General features: G+C 39.6%; 1 protein-coding gene across 1 annotated transcript; it reads right to left on the bottom strand.

Moving 5' to 3' along the window:
* Positions 1 to 200: 200 nt before the first annotated feature.
* On the bottom strand, positions 201 to 19,093 carry LOC113052894 (tripartite motif-containing protein 35-like). The gene is made up of 7 exons (XM_026217350.1): positions 18,449 to 19,093; positions 17,985 to 18,290; positions 15,705 to 15,800; positions 8,985 to 9,215; positions 8,881 to 8,903; positions 5,299 to 8,800; positions 201 to 1,431 (listed from the first exon to the last, which is right to left on the bottom strand). The coding sequence occupies exons 2-6, from the start codon at positions 18,162 to 18,164 to the stop codon at positions 8,701 to 8,703; spliced, it is 630 nt and encodes a 209-aa protein (XP_026073135.1). The 5' UTR covers positions 18,165 to 18,290; positions 18,449 to 19,093; the 3' UTR covers positions 201 to 1,431; positions 5,299 to 8,700.
* Between the last annotated feature and the right edge of the window lie 2,669 nt (positions 19,094 to 21,762).

Below are 21,762 nucleotides of genomic sequence, written 5' to 3'. Positions count from 1 at the left end.
ATATTTATTTTATTTGACATTAATTTTGTTAATTTTGACCTTTTTTCAGATAAATAAATAAATAAATCCTCCTCCTGAGAAACATCTGAATAATGAGTAAATCCTTTTTAATCAGATTGTTTAATCAATATTTTTATGACTGTCATGTTGTAATGAAATTTCCACTGCTGACAGAAACACAGCTGATTTAAACAAGCAAGTCAATTACATTCATTTATTGAGAAACATAAATAATCACTTCTCAGGGTTCCCACTCAATGCATTTCCATGATTAAACCCTACTTATCAGTGTCACAGTCTTCAGCTGTTATGCTTGGGAGGGCCACCAGATGGCACTGTCTTTTTGTGAGTGTTGTGTTTTATTTGGTGCCATGTGCTCTATCCTGTCTATTTTCTGACCCCACCCATCTAGTTACATCATTATTGTTTTAGTTGCCACACCTGTGTCTCCCTGTTAGGTTCCCTATTTATTCTCCTGGTGTCTGTAATCCTGTGCTGATCTGTTGTTTTCCATCATGATGTTATGTCTGTTTGTAGAACAGTTTCTAGCCTGCCTGTTTGTCCCCCTCTGGGTGGTTTTTGTTAGTTTTGTTTCATTTTTGTATTAAGAGGACCATTCTGCCTGCATTTGCGTCTTCGCCTCTTTCGCACTGTGACAATCATGACCAAACATCTAACCTTTAATTATTAAAATCATATAATCACATTATTAATATTACAAAAAAAAATATTTAGCAATTGTTATTATTTTCAAACTTTGTTCAGAATCCCAGAGATTATAAACCGATATAAACAGTTTTTAAAAAGTATTCTATAGTAAGTATGTATATTACATCAATGAAAAAATTATCATTTAACTGAAATAAACAATTATTCTTTGAGTCTCATGCTGAACAAATATTGAAATTGTGATATTGATTAAATATTACTACAGGAGTAACATTTATTGACCATTGAATGATAATATCCTCAGAGAGAAACCACACCAGAAGAAAGGAAAGAGTGTGTGAGTGAAGGTGGTTGTGAATGTGTGTAGATGTGTGTTAGTTACAAGATCAGAGAATGACACTGTTCCTCTGTCATAGTCCAGATCAACTCTCACACGCTCAAGCTTCTGTTTAACACGAAAACCAAGCCTGTCAGAACATCTGTTCGTCACACTCCAGACATCAGTGTTAAAGAAAACACCTCCCTTCCTCTGGTTTGATTCTGTAGTTACTCCAAGTATCCAGACTGGACTTTCTTTAACCTCCACATCCCAGCAGTGTTTTCCTGAGTTAAAACCCTCTGAACCCAGAACACAGGGATAATAGTTAAATCTCTCTAGATTATCAGGAAGAGGTTGATTGTTCATGCTTAGTCTCACACTGGTCAGATCATCAGACAGGACGAGACGTGGATGTCCAGTGTTTGGATCCAGAATCAAAGGAGCTGATGAGACACAATCAACAGCTGCTGTTATTCTGATGTTCATATAATGATCAAGAGTGAACCACACAGATTATTATGAATTATGACCATAATATGATTCTCTTCGGAACACAGTTTAAGATATTTTAGATTTAGTCCGAGAGCTCTCAGTCCCTCCATTGAAACTGTGTGTATGGGCTACTGTCCATGTCCAGAAAGATAAGAAAAATATCATCAAAGTAGTCCATGTGACATCAGAGGGTCCGTTAGAATATTTTGAAGCATCGAAAATACATTTTGGTCTAAAAATAGCAAAATTATGACTTTAGTTAGCATTGTCTTCTCTTCCGTGTCTGTTGTGAGAGAGTTCAAAACACAGCAGTTTGTGATATCCGGTTTGCGAACGAATCATTCAATTTAACCGGATCTTTTTGAACCAGTTCACCAAATGAACTGAATCATTTTAAACGGTTTGCGTCTCCAATAAGCATTAATCCACAAATTACTTAAGCTGTACACTTTTTTAATGTGGCTGACACTCCCTCCAGTATCACCAGTAGTTCTACCAGAAAGACTCGGGAGATAGAAGAATGTACGAAGCATACATTTATTGACAGCTCAGCGAGCACGATTATAAATTTCTTTGGCGGAAGGCCCCGTCCATGGTTCGTAATCTGAGGGTAGCGAATCTGCATTTCCTGCCTGAAGACGAAGGCAGGGGCACAGCAGACCCCCCTGGAAGGTAAGGACAGGACCATCCTGGTGTTGGTGGGGAGGGTGGAGGTTGTTGTCGCGTCGGCATCTGCGAACTCAAACATGTGTAAGTACGATCTTTTATACAGGAGTATAAAGACGTGATTGGATAATGATGAAGGTAATTAGTGACGAAGTGATTGAGTCTTCCTGGCAGAACTTAGGCTAAAGCTTCCATTTCTTTCGGACAGTTCGATTCAATAAACCGGTTGAAGAAAATGGTTCTCCGGTTCTTTTGCGCTCAACGTAATGGCGTCATTGGCGATGATTGCCCTTGATTCAAGCCTTCGGTTTACCTGGGCTCATAAGATTAGCACAGACTCAGTTCAGAATCAATCACCAAAAGAATCAGTTTGGTTCAGACACTCTGTGTCAGTCTGCTTCACGCTGAATCACACATGCCCAGTATCATCAGCTCCTCGGTTCTCGAATCGGACGCGTCTGACAGAAATGGTTCTTGACTTGAGAATGAGTCAGTCTTTTGTTCGTTATCTCTCTTCACAGCAGTTCAGTCAGTGTACTGTTTGAATAAATGAATTACTCTGGGATATTTGTTTGTTTTAACTCAGAGGGAGTGTCAGCCACTTTAAAAAAGTTAACAGGTTAAGTAATTTGTGGATTAATGCGTATTGGAGACACAAACCGTTTTAAAACGATTCAGTTTGATTTGGTGAACTGGCTCAAGAAGATCCGGTTACATCGAATGATTAGTTCGCGAACTGGATATCACAAACTGCTTTGTTTCGAACTCTCTCACAACAGACACGGAAGAGAAGACAATGCTGAATAAATTCGTAGTTTTTGCTATTTTTGGACGATGCTTCAAAAAATTCTAACTGACCCTCTGATGTCACATGGACTACTTTGATGATGTTTTTCTTACCTTTATGGACATGGACAGTATACCGTTCACACAGCTTCAATGGAGGGACTGAGAGCTCTCGGACTAAATCTAAAATATCATAAACTGTGTTCCGAAGATGAACGGAGGTCTCACTGGTTTGGAACTACATAAGGGTTAGTTATTAATTACATAATTTTGATTACTGGTGAACTAACCCTTTAATAGGGTAATAAGACAAATATGAAAGAGATTCAAATTAAACAAATTTTCCAGATACAGTAGCTTTACTTAACATTTGTACAGTTATTTAACATCTTTTGTTGGTTAACATCAATGACACGGATAGGTACTTCATTAGGAATACTATCACTTTAAAGGCTGATTTATGCTTCTGTATGAAACCTATGCCAGAGCCTGCCATGCACTTTTCCAAAAGTCTAAGGCCGGGTTCACACCGCAAGTTTCAGCAGAGCAGAAGCAGCGCGTTAGCAGCAGGTAGGCAGAGCAGAAGCAGCGCGCGCCTATTTTGCTTTCACACCGACAGCGGAGGCAGCGCGCAACTGAACAGCAGATTTTGGTCAGAGTGCTCTATAATGGGTACGTTCGCATTGCTTTATTTCCCATTTAAAATACATTTAAATAAAAAGACTAGGCAAGAAGCTTTTTTAATTAATAATTTAATTGTTACTTTTGTTGGATCTTTGTTTTGCTGTCTTTTTTTCCGTGCAGTACGTGTTGTTGATAGAAGAAAGGCCATCGCGCTATATTTGTTATTAAGGAGACTAAAAAGACCCAGACTTTGGGTTCATCCCATTAACCGACGTAGGAGAGAACATGGTGCATATTACCATCTTGTCACTGGGTTTGTTTGCAATCAAATTTACCAAAAAACACCCTGAAAACCAATTTAATAAACGGTTTTAAATTATGTGTATTGTAGATGGTTCACAGCCTTGACTTCCTGCTCATCTTGAAATCAGCATTTACTTGTTTATTATATATGCATATCACCTGCTTTTGTTATTTGTGTGCTTATGTGTAATTTAGAAATTGTAAATAAATGGTTCCAATTGAATAAATTTTGAATCAAATATTGAGTTGTTTGCTCGTGTGCCAGCGAAAGCGTCAAAAACACTATAAAATTAATTACCATCTGCAATAAGAGCCGCTGCAACTCCTATGCCTTTTCCTTCTCCTGCAAGTCTTTATAAAGTACATTGTGTGGATCATAAAGAACTTGATATTTCTCAACTTCCACAATGAGACGAGTGTCGTCCATTATTGTCTTTCCAGGTGCACTCTGAAGACCACCGCCTGTGACACCACGTGCTGTTGTTTATGATTGTTAGCACGACATCCGTTCTTCTGCCAATACATAGTAGTATTCTTTTAATAACTAGGCCTAATAATAAATAAATCTCCAAGGCTAAGCTAGCAATATAAATTATTTAAAGTTGTTTTTGTATTTCGGCAAAAAAAGTCTATTTTTGGATAGAACTGTAAGTACTTTAACAGATTTTGTAAAAAAAAAAAAAAAAAAAAAAAAAAAAAAAATACAAAAAAAAAAGTACATGTGTATTTTGGCCATGATCATGATCATTTTGGCCATGGTCACTTTATCTTCTATACATATTTTTTTATATTAATTTCCTTTTCGTAACATACTCTAGTTCTTGTTAAAACACCCTAGATGTGCTTTTTTTTGTGCAGTTAGAGCACTTTTTGTGTGAAATCATATTTATTTTGTCCATCAAAGGTGTACTTTCACTTTAACTGAGCGTCAGCAGCGCTGCAAAAATAGACCCAGGGCCGAAACGATCGCGGCACTGCTGCTTCTGCTCTGCTTCTGCAACGCTCTGCCGCGCAGCTTCTGCGTGCGGTGTGAACGCTCTCATCTGTTAACATGGGCACCGAAAAAAATACGCGCTGCTTCTGCTCTGCTGCAGCTTGCGGTGTGAACCCGGCCTAACAGCTCGTAAATTCAATGCGGACTACAAGCACTGTGATTTGTCTGCTAGAACCTCTCCTTTCATATGTACTTGAGTTTTGTGTGTGTTTATGTGCACTTTAATATATTTTAATATTACACCTTCTTATATAAAATAAAAAAGCAAATAATAAGTGTATTTATTATGCTACATAGCATTATACATCACTAGTTGTTCTCGACAAACATTGTTGATCTGCCGTTGTACAAGTCCTTGTGGAGATGGAAAGAATGCCATCTTCTCCTGTTCCTGTTACAGACACGCCAGGTTCCACCTCCATTCAATCACAGCGCACGCCCTCACCTGAGTACTGAGCACTTCCACCTGATCCTCATCGACATCAAATCACCTCTGCACTACAAATACCACACACGCACTCAGTCAGCGTCCGGTCTCGTTCGCAACAAGGTCTTACCTTTATGCTATCTCTAAGGACTAACTGTATCTCTAATTACCTCTCTCCAGCGATCTCCAGAAGTTCCCAGTCATCTCCGTGTGTGTGTGGTTCACCTCCCTCCTTTGACGTCTCTACCCCTCTACTACGGATCCATTCATCACAGCCTTCCTCCACATCACTTTACCCAGCACTACCCGCTCCTCTGCTTGTGCCTGAATAAAACTGTCTTTCTGTTATCCTCAGCCTCCTGTGGTATTCTGTAAAAGAAGACTGGACCAACACCGATCGACACAATCATGAGCCTCACGGACCCCTTCCAAGACCTGATCGACGCATTACGTTGGACACTCACCACTCTACCCACATCCCTGACACCAGCGAGCACTTCCTCCAACAATGCCAGCACTTCCTCACCTGCCCTACTCTGGTTCGGCCGAGGATTGCAGTGGTTTTCTACTTCAATGCTCGCTGGTCCTGGAGATGCAACCGCACTTATACCCAATGAGAGATCCAAGGTAGCATTCATAATATCCTAACTGCAAGGTAAAGCACTTCATTAGGCCGATTCAAGTTGGACTCAGAATTACCCAGTTATCCAGTCTTATTCCAGCTTCATCGACCATTTGCGAGAAGTTTTTGGCAGACCAACTTGGGACTCGTCCATTGGTGAAAAGCTGTATAACCTTAAACAGGGAAAAATGTCTGTCAATGAATATGCTCTTCAGTTCAGGACTCTAGCCGCCACCATTGGATGGAATGGACAGCCCTTGCTGACTACATACCATCAGGGATTGGAACCTTGAGTGCGGTTGCATCTCGCTGCATATGAGGATACCATCGAACTCTCGATCCGCTTCGCCACTCGTATGCAGTCATGCCTAGAAGAGCTTCAGGACCAGGCATATTCCAACTCGCCACTCTGCCAACCAGATGCCGTCAGCTCCCCAGAACCAGCCAACGAACCTATGCTAGTCGACTCCTATCGACTCACTGCATCTGAAAGTCAGACGGCTGGCCCATAATTTATTCCTCTACTGTGCATCCCCGGGGCACATCACCTCTGTATGCCCCGTCCGTGCCACTCACCACTATTGTGACACTTACTGCCGCTGACATCTCTCTTCCAGTCTTCCTCGATTCTGGGTCCTCCGGCAACTTAATCTCAGGCGCCCTCTGCCGTCAGCTCAAACTCGCTACCACAGTAAAGCCGTTTGCCGACCAGGTCCAAAAAATAACCAGAAGGCCATTGAGTAGAAGATGTGTGCGTCATAGTGTGGGTCCCATTACCCTCCGAACCGGACTACTGCACCAAGAGGAGATCCACCTGCTGGTTCTGGAGGAATCCACCGCTGACTTCATCCTAGGGCACCCATGGTTGGAGCAGCATAACCCTGTCATCTCGTGGAAGATGGGCGAAGTCGTGAAGTGGGGCGATTCCTGTTTCCAGAGCTGCATCACCGGTTGTCCTGTCCAAGTCAAACCTACCCCTGCACCTCTTGCAGTTTGTACTACCTCTATTGAGAGACTAGTGAAAAACCAATCCATTTCCATCCCGACATTCTATGCCCCCTTCAGTGACGTATTCTGCCCCAAACGGGCTTCCAAGCTGCCTCCACACTGGCCGTGGGACTGTGCCATCGATCTGTTTCCGGGTGAACTAGTGCCTAAAGGAAGGATCTACCCCCTTTCCCTTCCGGAGGAGAAGGCCATGGAGGAGTACATCAAGGAGGCACAGGGTTACATGTGTCTATCTACTTCCCCTGCTGCTTTGAGTTTCTTCTTCGTAGAAAAGAAGGACGTAGGCTTACAAGCCTGTATCAATTATCGGGTTCTTAATAACATAACTGTCAAGTTCCGATATCCACTTCCCCTTGTCCCAGCTGCCCTGGAACATCTCTGTGGTGCCACTTCTTCACCACGTTGGACCTCCACAGCGCCTACAACCTAATCCGGATACATGAGGGGGACGATTGGAAACCTGCCTTCATCACCCCTGCTGGCCACTATGAATACTGCGTGATGCCGTATGGACTTGTTAACGCCCCCTCCGTCTTCCAAGATTTCATCCATGAGGTGCTCCGGGAGTTCCTCCATAAGTTCGTCCTCGTCTACATTGATGATATCCTCATTTACTCCCAGAGCCTAGTGGAACATCGTCGTGAACATCGTCGGCCTGAGGGCCTTTCAGCTCTACCTCAAGGCCGAGAAATGCTCCTTCCATCAGCCCTCAGTGCAGTTCCTTGGTAATAACATCAACAGCAGTGGCATCCGGATGGACAACGGGAAGGTAAATGCTTTGAGTAATTGGCCCATTCCTACCACCATCAAAGAACTCCAACGATTCCTTGGCTTTGCCAATTTCTACAGACGTTTCATCCAAAATTACAGTGCCATCACCAACCCTCTCACTAGCCTCCTCCGGAATAAACCAAAATCACTCTCTTGGACTCCAGCCGCCACAGAGGCCTTCAACTACCTCAAGAAGGCATTTACAACCGCTCCACTCCTGGTCCATCCTGACCCCAATCGACCCTTCGTCATTGAAGTCGACGCCTCTACTACCAGAGTGGGAGCGGTCTTATCTCAGCAGCAGGGGAATCCCAGTCACCTCCACCCATGCGCCTTCTTCTCCCGAAAGCTCAACCCGGCAGAAGTAAATTATGACATCGGCAACCGTGAGCTGCTGGCCATCAACCTGGCCCTGGAAGCATGGAGTCATTGGCTGGAGGGAGCCAAACACCCCTTTCTGGTTCTCACTGACCACAAGAACCTTGACTATCTTCGGGTCGCCAAAAGGTTAAATCCGAGACAGGCCCGCTGGGCGCTATTCTTCACCTGCTTCCACTTTACCATCTCATATTGCCCAGGGGCTAAGAATGTGAAGGCTGACACCCTGTCCCGGTGTGACGCCCCCGAAGAAAACCTAGAGGAACCAGAGACCATACTCCCAGAAAGAGTCATCATCAGCCCCATTACCTGGTCTGCTGAAACCCTTCCTCCATCCAATCCTGCTACCAACCCCCCGCCAGGTTGCCCACCGGGACACCAGTACATCCCCAGGACACGGCGTACTCCACTTATTCACTCCGCTCACACTTCTCTTGGCACTGGTCACCCGGGGGTCAATGAAACCCTCTCATTGCTAAGGGAACGCTTTTGGTGGCCCAACATGGCCTCTGATGTCAGAAGGTATGTGAACAGATGTACAGACAGCGCCATCTATAAAAGCCCATGCAATCTAAAATCAGGCAAGCTCCATCCTCTGCCCGTCCCTAATCACCTGTGGTCACAACTAGGGGTGGATTTTATTACTGATCTTCCTCCTTCTGATAATATGACAAGTAACGTGGCACATGAATCAAAGCTCCAGAAGGCTTCTGTGGATCCGGCAGTGATGAGATCTGGACTCTGGAAGAACATTCAAGATCAGAACTGCAGTGGTTTTGGATCAGAAGTAGAGAGAGCAGATAAACCAGCAGATCACTCACCTTTCCATCGTGACTGGAAACTCCTGCAGAACAAACACACCATTGATCATCAAGAACTCAATCAATCATCAATCAATCAATCAATGGATGATCTGAAATCAGACCTTCAGAAAGCAGACGTCACTGGCTTTCATCATCTCCTCTGTGTCTTTGATTGTGTGTGAAAGAGCTGAGATGTGTCTGTTCATCTCCTTCAGCTTCCCCTTCATCATCTGCTTCTTCAGCTCCTCTTCCTCTCTCAGTGCAGTGATTGTAGCTTCTTCTTCATCTCTGAGAAACTGATGAAGCTTCTCAAACTGCTGTTTAATCTGACGCTCTGTGTCCTCAGCTTGAGACTAATATCAAAACACATTTACTTCAATCAACTCCATCAACACACATCAACACATAAACATATCACATCATTTAGATCCCAGAGAAACTCGGACGCAGACATATAACATATAAGCAGATTGCTTGCTTATCATTTACATAAATAATCAACTGGAATCATTATATTAAATATTACTAGATTAAAAATTTTGCAACTGGGCAGGATTTGTTGTGAAAACCTGGCAATCCTGATCTGAACACACGTGCTGGAGATATACTCCTAATTACAGGAGCGTCTTTACTGATGAGATGTACATGAGTAAAGACATGCACAGTCCTATATAATAAAATGGGTAACGTTAAGTTATAGCTAGCTAATTATCAAATGCAGCTACGGTTAGCCATCGCTAACATTAGCACATTTATCGCACAGCCTTCGATACATTTCTATGTTATAACTTCCCGAAAACAAATACACAAACATATAAAACAAACTTCTAGCGAAATACTAACAGCATCTAACTTGCAAGTTCGGAGTCGAACCTCATTTCTTTCAGGTCCATCAGTTGTCTCCAGCGATTAAAAGCAGTGCCGATGTTTACTCTGGTATTCTTATTGGATTTGATTTGTGATTCCGAGCGCGGTTGTTTCCCTGTAGCGGGTGTTGGTCTCTTGCCAAGGGCTTCAGCTATCCTTCCGCTCTCTTCTCTGAACTGAAAGTAGTGGGCTGTACTTTCCACACGATTGACATCAGGTTCAGGAACGCCCTGCGAGTTATTCGTGTGTTGCAGGTTGGCTGGTGGTTATGTTGCCCGCATACCGCCTCCCACGGCCGAAACTGGTATTACAACACCTGTCGGGCCGGGGCTAGTAATGTTAATGCTAATTGAGGTTGATATCTCTGCAGCACTATAACTTGACATTTTTTTAATGACATCATCGCCCTTATATCTTCTCATTCTTTTGATGCGTGTAGGTCATGTTATGGATATTTTTACCTCAATTTCTGCATATGGCACCTTTAAGCACTTTTTCGTAAATATGGCTGCTTTCCAATGTTTTTTTTACATTTACATTTCAAAAAGTAGCCTACTTCAAGCATTTTAAGCAGCTTGAAAAAACATTTTAATATTTATTATAGACCACTATAACTGTCTATACAGTAATCTAACAAACAAGTTTATTACGAAAATATACGTGTGAACACCAGTTAATTTGGACGATAAAGAAATTGCTAACAATAGTATAAAAGAGCATGTTTTGGGGTTTTAGGGGCCCTATTTTAACGATCTGAAACGCAAGTGTCAAAGCGCGAAGCGCAAGTAACTTTGTGGGCGGGTCTCGGCGCTGTTGCTATTTTCCCGGCGGGATAAATGGCTCTTGCGCCCGGCGCAAATCTAAAATGGGTTTGTCTGAAGTAGCTTCATTATTCATAGGTGTGGTTTGGGCGTAACGTGAAATAAACCAATCGGAGCGTCATCCAACATTCCCTTTAAAAGCAGGTGCGCAAGTTCCATTATGGATTGCTATTATTATGGCGTATTTACCAGGCGCACGCCAGGAGCGGTTCACAGCCGAGGAGACTGATGTTCTTGTAAGAGCAGTGAAAGACAGAGAAGTTGTGTTGTATGGGGATGGGAGAAACCCACCCAAAATAGCGTCGGTTAAACAGGCGTGGGAGGAAATAGCTACAATTGTTTCATCGATTTTTTTTTTCCTGGTTCTTGACGGACAAACAAATTTGTCAGATGTCCTTATATACATATATGTCTTGCCACTATCGGGCAAACAGGTCTGATCCTTAATTACTAAAATTAGCCTGAATAATTTGTAAGCAAGATTTCACAATGATTTCCGTCATCTCATGTGTTAATATTTTTTTAGTGTAACAATTTATGATTTGCAAAAATAACTGTTGCATCTGTGTAGATTACATGAGCAAAGTGTATGCGCGTTGTGCACGCTATACATTATGGTCAAGCATGCGCCCTTAAAATAGCATAATGAACAACGCGCAACGCGCCACTGACTTTAGACTAGGTTTTTTCTGGTCAGTGGCGCAATTGTTTAATGGAACAGCAAAATAGCACCAGGGATTGTTTGCGCCGGAACACGCCTCCTTTTTTGCGCTGAACCGCCCAGGGAGCGCAAGTTCATTCACTAGTTTAGCGACGTGCTTCTGTGGAGGGAAAAGCGCGCTTTGCGCGGTTGCAAAATATGAATGACACATGCGTTGGTGTACAGAGTCAATTGCGCTGGATGCAAGATAGGGCCCTAGGTGTTTAGATGCAGAAATGGATGAATCGAATGTAAAATAATATGTCACTGATTCAAATAAATATAGATTAATAAAAAAAAAAAAACATGAATACATACACACATACAAAAAAAGCAGCCAGGACGAATGATTTTCTGTTTTACTATAGATTAAAATGGAAGAAAGCAGCTAGTAAAAGCAGTCACTTTAATATACAAATCCAGTATCATGATCCACTTTATTTCTCAACAGTTCATTTTCACATGGCTGTTTTCATTTATATTCGCCAAGATATTATGCATTTTTAAATAATATTGGACGTGATTTGTCCATTCTACCAACGAAAAGCCAGAATCCCCATCCTCTGGAGCTCTAGAGATCGATGTTATATCTCACAAGCACTCATTTTAATATATATAATACATTGCTCTAATTGTTTTATGTTTTATTTAGATCTGACCCGGTAATAATAACATATGTTGGTTCTGGCGCTGAAAAGCCAGATGTTCTGGAGTGCAGAGCAACCGATGTGATGTTCAGCCCTTAGACAAAGAAAAATCTCACAAGCACTCATAAACAATCATTTTCATCTGTATAATATGTTCTTCTAATTGTTTTGTGTTGATTTGCCGCATTGTTTTAATGTAAAAGGCAGTAGGTTTCTGTATGTAGACTTTTTTCCCTTTAAGTGTTCAGAAGTCTCACACTGTCAGATTGCAGATGCAAATCGTTCCTTTTCTCACTTTAACAGTTCACAAACATTTAGCTATTGTTGTGTTCTAATGGGTGGATTGTGTGCATTCGCTTTAATATTTTTTAATATTTAAAAAGTTCTGAAAACTATAAAAATGCATTTATTATGAGATTGCATTCGCTGATTGCATCAGTGATTTCTCTCTCGTCTTTTTCACTGTATCTGGCCAGACATCAATTATTAATGAGCCATGTTGGTTTAGCTTGTCAGTGTGAAGGAAATTTTATTATTTACTTGTATTTTTAAAGGGTAAATGGACTGCATTTAAATAGTGCTTTCAGCAGACCGCTTGGCCATCCAAAGCGCTTTACAAATTTCCTTACATTCACCCATTCACACACCAACTGCAGTGTCAGCCATTCAAGGCACCATCCAGCTAGTTGGGAGCAGCTGGGGTTAGGTGTCTTGGTTTGATAAAAAAAAATAATAATAAAAAAAAAAAAAATGCATCAAGTGGGAGGAGTCAGTCAGCTGGAAGAAATTGAGAAATCAAATCAATTTAAAACAGGTGTGTGTGTGTGTGTGCACGTTAGTGTTGAGAGTTGTGTCCGCTGAGTTTTTGTCTGCTGAACCGATGGTCAGAAGTTTGAACTGCCTGGAGATAGTATAGGGGGACCATATGAGCCATTTTCCCAGGACGCTTCGTTGCCAGGATTTATATTTTGCCTAAAATATCCAGGTTTTGGCTGTGTTCACTGTGCAGAACGATCATTGTATGACATTCATAAAAGCTAAAGAGAGCAGAGCAGACTTTGGTGTCATACAATGATCAGTGTGCATCAATGCTTCAGGTTGAACGAACGAACACACCTAACATGTAGGTTACGTGTATTTGCATTGCTTTGATCGTTCTCTGTAGATCTCACCTTCTCACACGCCATGATTGGTCGATTATGTACAGTACCTGCATGTTATTGGTTAAACTACTTTGGATGTTTTAGGCAATATAGAAATCCTGGCAAGGATGCGTCCTGGGAAAATGGCTCACATGGTCACCCTAAGGTAGTAGATGTTTAAAATGTGCAAAATATGAAGCAACAGAACTGGAGATGACTGTCTTAAGTAAGCATCATGGCTGTGGAGGAGTGCCTGGATTCTATAATTCCTGCAAGCTGTTCCTTTCCTCGTGGTGTGGCCATATGAATGGCCATATGAAAGCTGAATTAGCAGACAGTAAGTGCTGTGAAGTAAAGCTGCTGACAATGAAACTACAAGCTTGAAGTCTACGGTGTTAAAGAAGTTTCGCTGGCTGCACAGTGGACGAGTGTTCACAGGTTTGGTATGCCATTCATTTATAAGCTGTGTTTGAAATGTGCGGGATTGGAACGCTGTAACTTTGAGTGAATTTGTGGTGTTTTGGCCGGACTGCAAATCCAGATTGTGCATTGGACTCCAGGTAGGCCTTAAAGTTCATTTATCTCCACTAAGCTAATTAATCATCAATGGCTATCGGAAAAGATGGGTCCATGGGACATCTAACACACACACACACAAACACACACACACACAGTTAGGTTCAGTTATGGACTTGATGCACCGAAGTAATGTTACTGTTTGAAAATTTATTGATGTTGTCTTGACCCATTGACCCGGGGATTATTCTCACTCATTTGAAAGACAAATGATCCCTTGCATGCTGTCCTATATGGTGAATCCATTCATGAGATGCTTTATTTTTGGTTATTTGTTCTGTAACTTAACATGCTTTGAAGCAAGGGATATTGTAAAAAGAAATAAGCCCCATTTTGAGTTACATTAAAAAGAATAAGAGAAAAAAAAGTTTTGTTTTGTACTGTTCTGTGAAGTGTGATTTGAGTTAACTGTCATAGCCAGAATCACTACGTCACAAGCATAATGGTATGTGCCAAGCCAACATAATAATAATAATAATAATAATAATAATGTTTAAATAGCAGATCGTTAAGTTAATAATAATAACTAGATGGTAAAGTTGATGGTATAACTTTAAGTTGCCTTGAAAAAGCCTAGCCAGAAAGTTTGAAGCTAGTATGTCACTAGCATGTTCCCAGCATGACTAGCAAGTGACTAGAATGTGATTCGCATCATTAGCAAGTGACTAACATGTCTGTAACATGTTGTTAGCATGATTAGCAAGTGACTAGCATGTAATTTGCATGATTAGCAAGTGACTATCATGTCTTTAGCATGTTGTTAGCATGATTAGCAAGTGACTAGCATGTTATTGGCAAGTTGTTAGTGTAACGGAGGCCAGCGAGTAAGTGCTGTGCAGGTAATCCTCACTCATCTTAAGATACGCACTAGCGACAGATGCTAGTGGTTGTGGTAATTTAGCCTTCTTGTTAGCGTGTCTGCCTCCCACACTGGAGGCCCACTCAGAGCGAGTGTGAGGTGTGGCGGCGAGGACCTGGGAGAGAGGGGTTACATTAGTATGTTTAGCAAGTTACTAGCATGTTGTTAGCATGATTAACAAGTGACAAGCATGTTATTAATGTTGTTAGCATGTTTAGCAAATGATTTGCATGTTGTTAGCATGACTAGAATTTGACAAGCATGTTTTAGCATGATTGGCAAAGTGACCAGCATGTTGTTAGCATGACTAGCATGCTGCTAGCATGACTAGCATGTTGGTAGCATGACTAGCAAGTGAATAGCATGTGGCTAGGATGACTAACAAGTGACAAGCATGTTGATAACGATTAGCAGGTGACTAGCATGTTCCTAGCTTGTCTACCAAGTGTGATGTTAGTCTAAAACCAGCTAAAACCAGTTGATTAAGTAAAAACCAGCTAAGACCATCGTGACAGTATCCAAAACCACTTTAAAACCATGTTAATAGCCTGTTTCTAGCCTGATTAGTAAGTTACTAGCATGTTGATAACATTTCAATGCTAATCCAGCTAAAACCAGTTGATTCAGGAAAACAACAGCTAAAAAATGGCTAAAAACCAACGTGACAGTGGCCAAAAGTTCTTAAAAACTCACCAGCTTGGGAGACCAGCCAAAGCAATCGATCAGCTTAGGCTGGTTTTAGCTGTATTTTCAGTAGGGCTGCTATGGCAGCCCACTGCTCCGGATGTGTGTTCACGGTTTGTGTGTGTTCTCTGCTGTCTGTGTGCACTTTGGATGGGTTAAATGAAGAGCAGAAATTCTGAGTATGGGACACCATACTTGGCTGTATCACGTCACTGAAACACATCATAAGTCTTATTGTATAAAGTTTGCATCCCCTCAAAGAAAGTCCATGGGATTTTAGGTGATTTTGGTAGTGTGGTTTACGAAAACCAGAATCCAAATCAGTTAAAAGATATAGCAACCCGAGTCAGACCAGTCTGAAGGTCTCACCAGAGTTTGGTGGTTCTAGCTTGAAAGCTCTAGGAGGAGATACATTTTAAAATTTTGTCTCAGAAGAAGTTTAAATAGGATTTCAGTAAGTTGGCTTTCTCAAGCCAGCTTAACTATTCATAATTGTGTTTAATGATGCTACAGCTGTACTGAAAATGATTGATTCTGTTTCCTCACCTTGATGTGTTGAACTGTTTTCTCAAACTCTCCTTTCATTTTTGCATTGTGTTGAAGTTTCTCCTGTAAGGACTTCAGTTCTGTATTGAGCTCCTCCTAGAATTGAACAAAATAAAAATATATAAAATTATATGTATATATACAGGTGCTGGTAATTAGAATATCATCAAAAAGTTGATTTATTTCACTATTTCCATTAAGAAAGTCAAACTTGAATATTATATTCATTCATTACACACTGATTTATATTTCAAAAGTTTATTTCTTTTAATTTTGATTATAACTGACAACTAAGGAAAAATTCCCAAAATTCAGTGTGGCGAGTGGGGCGGGGCCGAGAGGCGTGAGAACGAGGAGTGAGGCCAGGTGTAGTGATTGAAGATGAGCTGCACCTGCGCCCCACCGCCGGTATCGAGTCCCACGTAGTAGATGGAAGGATATAAAACTGGAGCGACTATAGTGAAGGACGAGAGAGTACCAGGCCTGGGATATTATTTTATGTTTTGGTTTTTATTTATGCGCACCAGTCGTCCGCAAGGGCATGGTGCGCTGTTTTGTGTTTATTTTGAATATTAAAGTGTTATTTGATTGTGCGCCGATTCCCGCCTCCTTCTTAACGACGACTATGGTGTTTTTATTATTACATTCAGTATCTCAGAAAATGTTAATTTTTACCTAAGACCAATACAAAGAAAGGATTTTTTTGAAATCTTGGCCAACTGAAAAGTATGAAAATGAAAAGTATGAGCATGTACAGCACTCAACACTTAGTTGGGGCTCCTTTTGGCTGAATTACTGCAGCAATGCGGCGTGGCATGGAGTCGATTAGTCTATGGCACTGCTCAGGTATTATGAAACCCCAGTTTGCTCTGATAGTGGCCTTCAGCTCTTCTGCATTCTTAGACTTTCTATGGGGTTAAGGTCATGCGAGTTTGCTGGCCAATTAAGAACAAGGAAACCATGGTCTTTAAACCAGGTACTGGAAGCTTTGGCACTGTAGGTGCCAAGTCCTGTTGGAAAATGAAATCTGCATCTCCATAAAGTTGGTCAGCAGCAGGAAGCATGACGTGCTCTAAAACTTCCTGGTATACGGCTGTGTTGACCTTGGACCTCAGAAAGCACAGTGGACCAACACCAGCAGATGGCATGGCACCCCAAACCATCACTGACTGTGGAAACTTTACACTGGACCTCAAGCAACGTGGATTGTGTGCCTCTCCTCTCTTCCTCCAGACTATGGGACCCTAATATTCAAAGGAAATGCAAAATTTACTTTCATCGGAGAAAATAACTTTGGACCACTCAGCAGCAGTCCAGTCCTTTTTTGAAGCGAGACACTTCTGATGCTGTCTGTTGTTCAAGAGTGGCTTGACACAAGGAAAGCGACAGCTGAAACCCATGTCTTGCATATGTCTGTGCGTAGTGGTTCTTGAAGCACTGACTCCAGCTGCAGTCCACTCTTTGTGAATCTCCCCCACATTTTTGAATGGGTTGTCATTCCTCTCCAAAGTGCGGTTATCCCTATTGCTTGCACACTTTTTTTTCTACCACATCTTTTCCTTACCTTCGCCTCTATTAATGTGCTTGGACACAGCTCTGTGAACAGCCAACCTCTTTTGCAATGGCCTTTTGTGTTTTGCCCTCCTTGTGAAAGGGGTCAATGGTCGTCTTTTGGACAACTGTCAAGTCAGCAGTTTTCCCCATGATTGTGTCGCCTACAGAACTAGACTGAGAGACCATTTAAAGGCCTTTGCAGGTGTTTTGAGTTAATTAGCTGATTATAGTGTGGCACCAGGTGTCTTCAATATTGAACCTTTTCACAATATTCTAATTTTCTGAGATACTGAATTTGGGATTTTCCGTAGTTGTCAGTTATAAACATCAAAATGAAAAGAAATAAACATTTGAAACATTCCATTATGTGTGTAATGAATGAATAAAATATACAAGTTTCACTTTTTTTAACGGAATTAGTGAAATAAATAAACTTTTTGATTATATTCTAATTATATGACCAGCACACACACACACACACATATATTACATTACAGTGAAGAGAATACAGTGATCATACAGTGCTGTGTTTTGTGTAAGTCTCACACTAAATTGATTCTGTAAACATAAAACAAACAGAACCTGAGTTAACACAAAATACACTTTAACAGAAAAAAGTTTATGTCAGTAAACAGCAAAGAGAAATGCTGAGTGCATGAATGTGATGATATCTGTGTTTGACTAATTATTGTTCTTTATAAATGAAACAAGAGACACTTGTCCTACCTTATACGAGGGAACAACTTCACTGATGGGTCTGAATGTGTGACAGATGTGTTTCTCTGAATCTCTGCACACTACACACACCGGCTGTTTGTCCTCCAGACAGAAGAGTTTGAGTTTCTCACTGTGTAAACTGCAGATCTCCTCAGATCCTGATGAACGACTCTCATTTCTCTCCTCCATGAACGACTCGAGTTTTGTAATGCAAGATTTAATGGAGGACTAGATTTTGATGATCTTCTCCTGCAGACAGGACACTGCTGAGTTTTCTTGGTTCTTCAGAACTGTTGAAGACACTCTTTACAGACTCTGTGACAACATGATAAAATAACAGGAGTCTTGAATATATCACAGCACACGGGACAATTATAGTCATATTCAGCTGATGAAGCCATTTTCACTGTTTGAGCTCCAGCAACCTAAACTTTACTTTCACTTTCTGAACGACGGTTTCAAACATGAATAACCTCGAGAATCACAAAGATCTGCTGTCTGTTCAGAAACAAACTTCTTCAAAGTCTTTCTCTTCGTCGTCCTCTACTGCGGCCACGCTATCTGCGCTTCAAGTTCATTGCACGTCTACTCGGCGGTGGGTGGTAGATCAACGTGCGAGCGTGTTAAAGGCGCTCCCGTCTTCTTTAGCAAATCCACCTTCGGCTGTCATATTTATTCATATTCATATTCTCGGCCGTCTATTTAAGTTTTCACCATTTATGTTACTATAATAGTGTTTTTATTTGTCTTTTAGGGTTCAAAGCTGTATACTTTTTCCTTTTTTAATGTGGAATGCTGATAAATGAATGCATAATTTGGATTATTTTGTACAACAATTTTATATTCTATATCAATTAGATCCATTATATTTTTCTTATTATTATTATTATTATTTTTTTAAGTGACGGAATTCATTTTCCAACTTTTATTGTATAATGATGAAGCTATCATTTGTCATAATTTGGCATGCAATTATTAAAGAATGATACAGTAGTATTAGGGGACATTTACAACAACAGTCTGGTGGAGTTTTGCAGAAAACAATTAGATTTATTGATTGATTTATTTATTTTTATTTTTTCTGATTGCCTGATCCAATAGCAGATACAGATTGAATGATGCACTTATAACATTTAAAACGTGGATGAATTCCGTCATTCTAAACCATATATATATCCAATTGATGTAGAATATTGTTAAATGTTAGTAGAAAATAAAACTGTTGTACAAAACATGATAGCAGCATTCCAGATGAAAAAAGAAAAATAAATAATAATAATAAAAATTGTAAAATAAACGGTGAAAACTTAAATAGGACGTAAATATAAATATTGAATGATGACATGCACTAATAACACTTAAAACGTGGATTAATTCCTTCATTAAAAAAAACGGATTCAATTGATGTAGACTACTGTTAAATGTAAGTAGAAAATAAAACTGTTATACAAAACATGTCCAAATTATGCATTAATTTAGCAGCATTCCACATGAAAAAAGGAAGTGGCTCTAGTTTGATTTGCCAACCGCTAATGAAACATAACTATAGTAAAACAAACTGTTAAAAACATAATTAGAAGGCCGTGAATATAAATATGAATAAATATGATAACCGAAGCAGGATTTATTTGAAGACTGTAGCGCTCACACGTTAATGTACCACGCACCGCCGAGTAGACGCGCAATAGATTTGAAGCGCAGAAGGCGTGACCGCGTTTCGTCCTCTGATGACTGATTCTTCTTTGCTTTTGTCAAAGAGAAGAACATCAGTGACAGAAAGAAGAAATAACAAGTCCGTCTCTTCCTGGTAAGTGTTGTAAGATGATTAAGTTTCTGATCACTCACTGGAAAAAGTTGTGTTAAAAATAACCCAAGAAGTAAACCAAATATGGGTAATAGCACCTTCCCAAATGTGTGTTATTTTTAACCCAATGATTGGGTTAAAAGCTATCTGGGTCAAAAATAACAAAACAAGTGCATTAACGGTTTACTTTTATTCATGAGATTATTTTAATGAATAAAATACATTGTTTTCAGATTAAGTAGAAAAACAATAAATCTGTTTAGAAAAAACGGTTTTAAGTTTTAAATGACAAATATATTCAATATTGGAGAGCTTAGTATTTAATATGCTACATTATTTGCATGAGTTCAGAATACACCAGTGAACATGTAGAACACATGGCAAATGAATGTTGAATTACAGATATTCAAAATACACATTACACTCAAAATAAATGTTCATATATATATATATATATATATATATATATATATATATATATATATATATATATATATATATATATAAATTAACTCTTTCACTGACATCTCTACTGTACAGTAGACCTTTGTTTGATAGGGAATAAATCTATCAAAAGGAGGAGATGAGAGCAATCTTTCTACAGCTCTACTGCCCCTCTTCTTTGTCTGCTTCTGCCATGGGGTGGGGGGGGGGGGTTAAAGTTTTCAAGTGACAGCAGCAGTATACTAACTTGAGTCAGTCACACAAAAGGAAGAATGGAAAGATAAAGAGCTAAAACATGGGATTAATTGTTGTAGATGAACTTTTTCTCCCTTTTATAACATTATGTCTTGTAAGGGGCAAAAAATTGAGGCCCCTTAATCTAGTTTGGATGCATTTCATTCTAATTGGTCAAGGACCCTAATCCATTTTGACTAATAGCTTATGATAACATACTAATGTTGAAATTCAGACCAGTAATGAGTTTATATTAACATTAGTATATGAAATCACCTATTAAAATCAGCCATTGAATTTAATGGGCCTAAAAAAATGTGTAATTTTCTTTCAGGTATACCTTTTTTATTATATAGGTGTAATGTTTTCTTCATTCTATTTATTTTTATTGTGTTATTTTCATTTTTCTAAGAATGAAAATACCTACATGTTCCATGATAAGTAAATAAACAAACAATCATGGGTGTAGCCTACAAATGAGACTTATTTAAATAATCATATATTTTAAAAAGAATATCATTAATTTCATGAATATCAAGGACTTTTGTCAGGGTTAATCGATTTGACCTAATCAATATGTGCCTATTCATTAAATATGAGATTTCACATTATGTACATCACAAAGTATAGTATGCAAATATGTTTATGTAAATGTAAATACAAAAGATATGCATAGTTTTCATTCAGGTATACCCTTTTTATTGTATAGATGTAATATTTTTTTTTAATTCTATTTATTTTTACTTATTTATTTTCAATTAACTTATTGAAACACAATATCCTGTTGGGTCAACTTAATGGCTGCACTTTGTTCTGCACTATGTTCCACCACTTTAAAGCAGTAGTCTGAAAAAGTTTGGATATTTTTTTTTTTTTTTTTTTGTATATTTCATCTTTAAGTTTTTCAAGAGCAATCAGCAATGCAATAACACATTTCTCAAGATCCTCTTCGGCTGTCACAAGAAATGTCTCAGTCCACCACGTTTTTATTAGCAGGTTTATAAACAAAACAACGAATATTTTTTAACTTGCTAAAGTGGGAAAATCATGAAAATAGTCCTACATCAACATATATTTTTTAATATATATTTTAAAAATGTTTTTAATATTTTTATTTTTGTATTTATGTTTGAGCTTATATATCACTATTATCATAAGAGTCTGAGTAATTCTGATTCTTGAACATTAAACTTTGAAGTGTCAGCATTGTGAACATATGTTGATTATGTATCTAAAGACTCATGAGCAGAAAGCTCTTTATTTGGGGTCTTTTATTTCATTTCCCCATTTCATTTTTCCCCATGC

The sequence above is a fragment of the Carassius auratus genome, chromosome 34 (genome assembly GCF_003368295.1).
Source record: "Carassius auratus strain Wakin chromosome 34, ASM336829v1, whole genome shotgun sequence".
NCBI lineage: Eukaryota > Metazoa > Chordata > Actinopteri > Cypriniformes > Cyprinidae > Carassius > Carassius auratus.
Note: the sequence above shows the minus strand (reverse complement) of the source record. Positions and strands in the feature narration are given on the sequence as shown.

Excerpts from the sequence above, each read along its gene's own strand:
- LOC113052894 (XM_026217350.1), bottom strand. The coding sequence starts at position 18,164 with ATGGAGGAGAGAAATGAGAGTCGTTCATCAGGATCTGAGGAGATCTGC. Across the intron at positions 8,904-8,984 it reads GTGACGTCTGCTTTCTGAAG|GAGTTTCCAGTCACGATGGA; the intron begins GTCTGATTTCAG and ends TTTGTTCTGCAG. Across the intron at positions 8,801-8,880 it reads TTTCCAGTCACGATGGAAAG|AGTCCAGATCTCATCACTGC; the intron begins GTGAGTGATCTG and ends ATGTTCTTCCAG.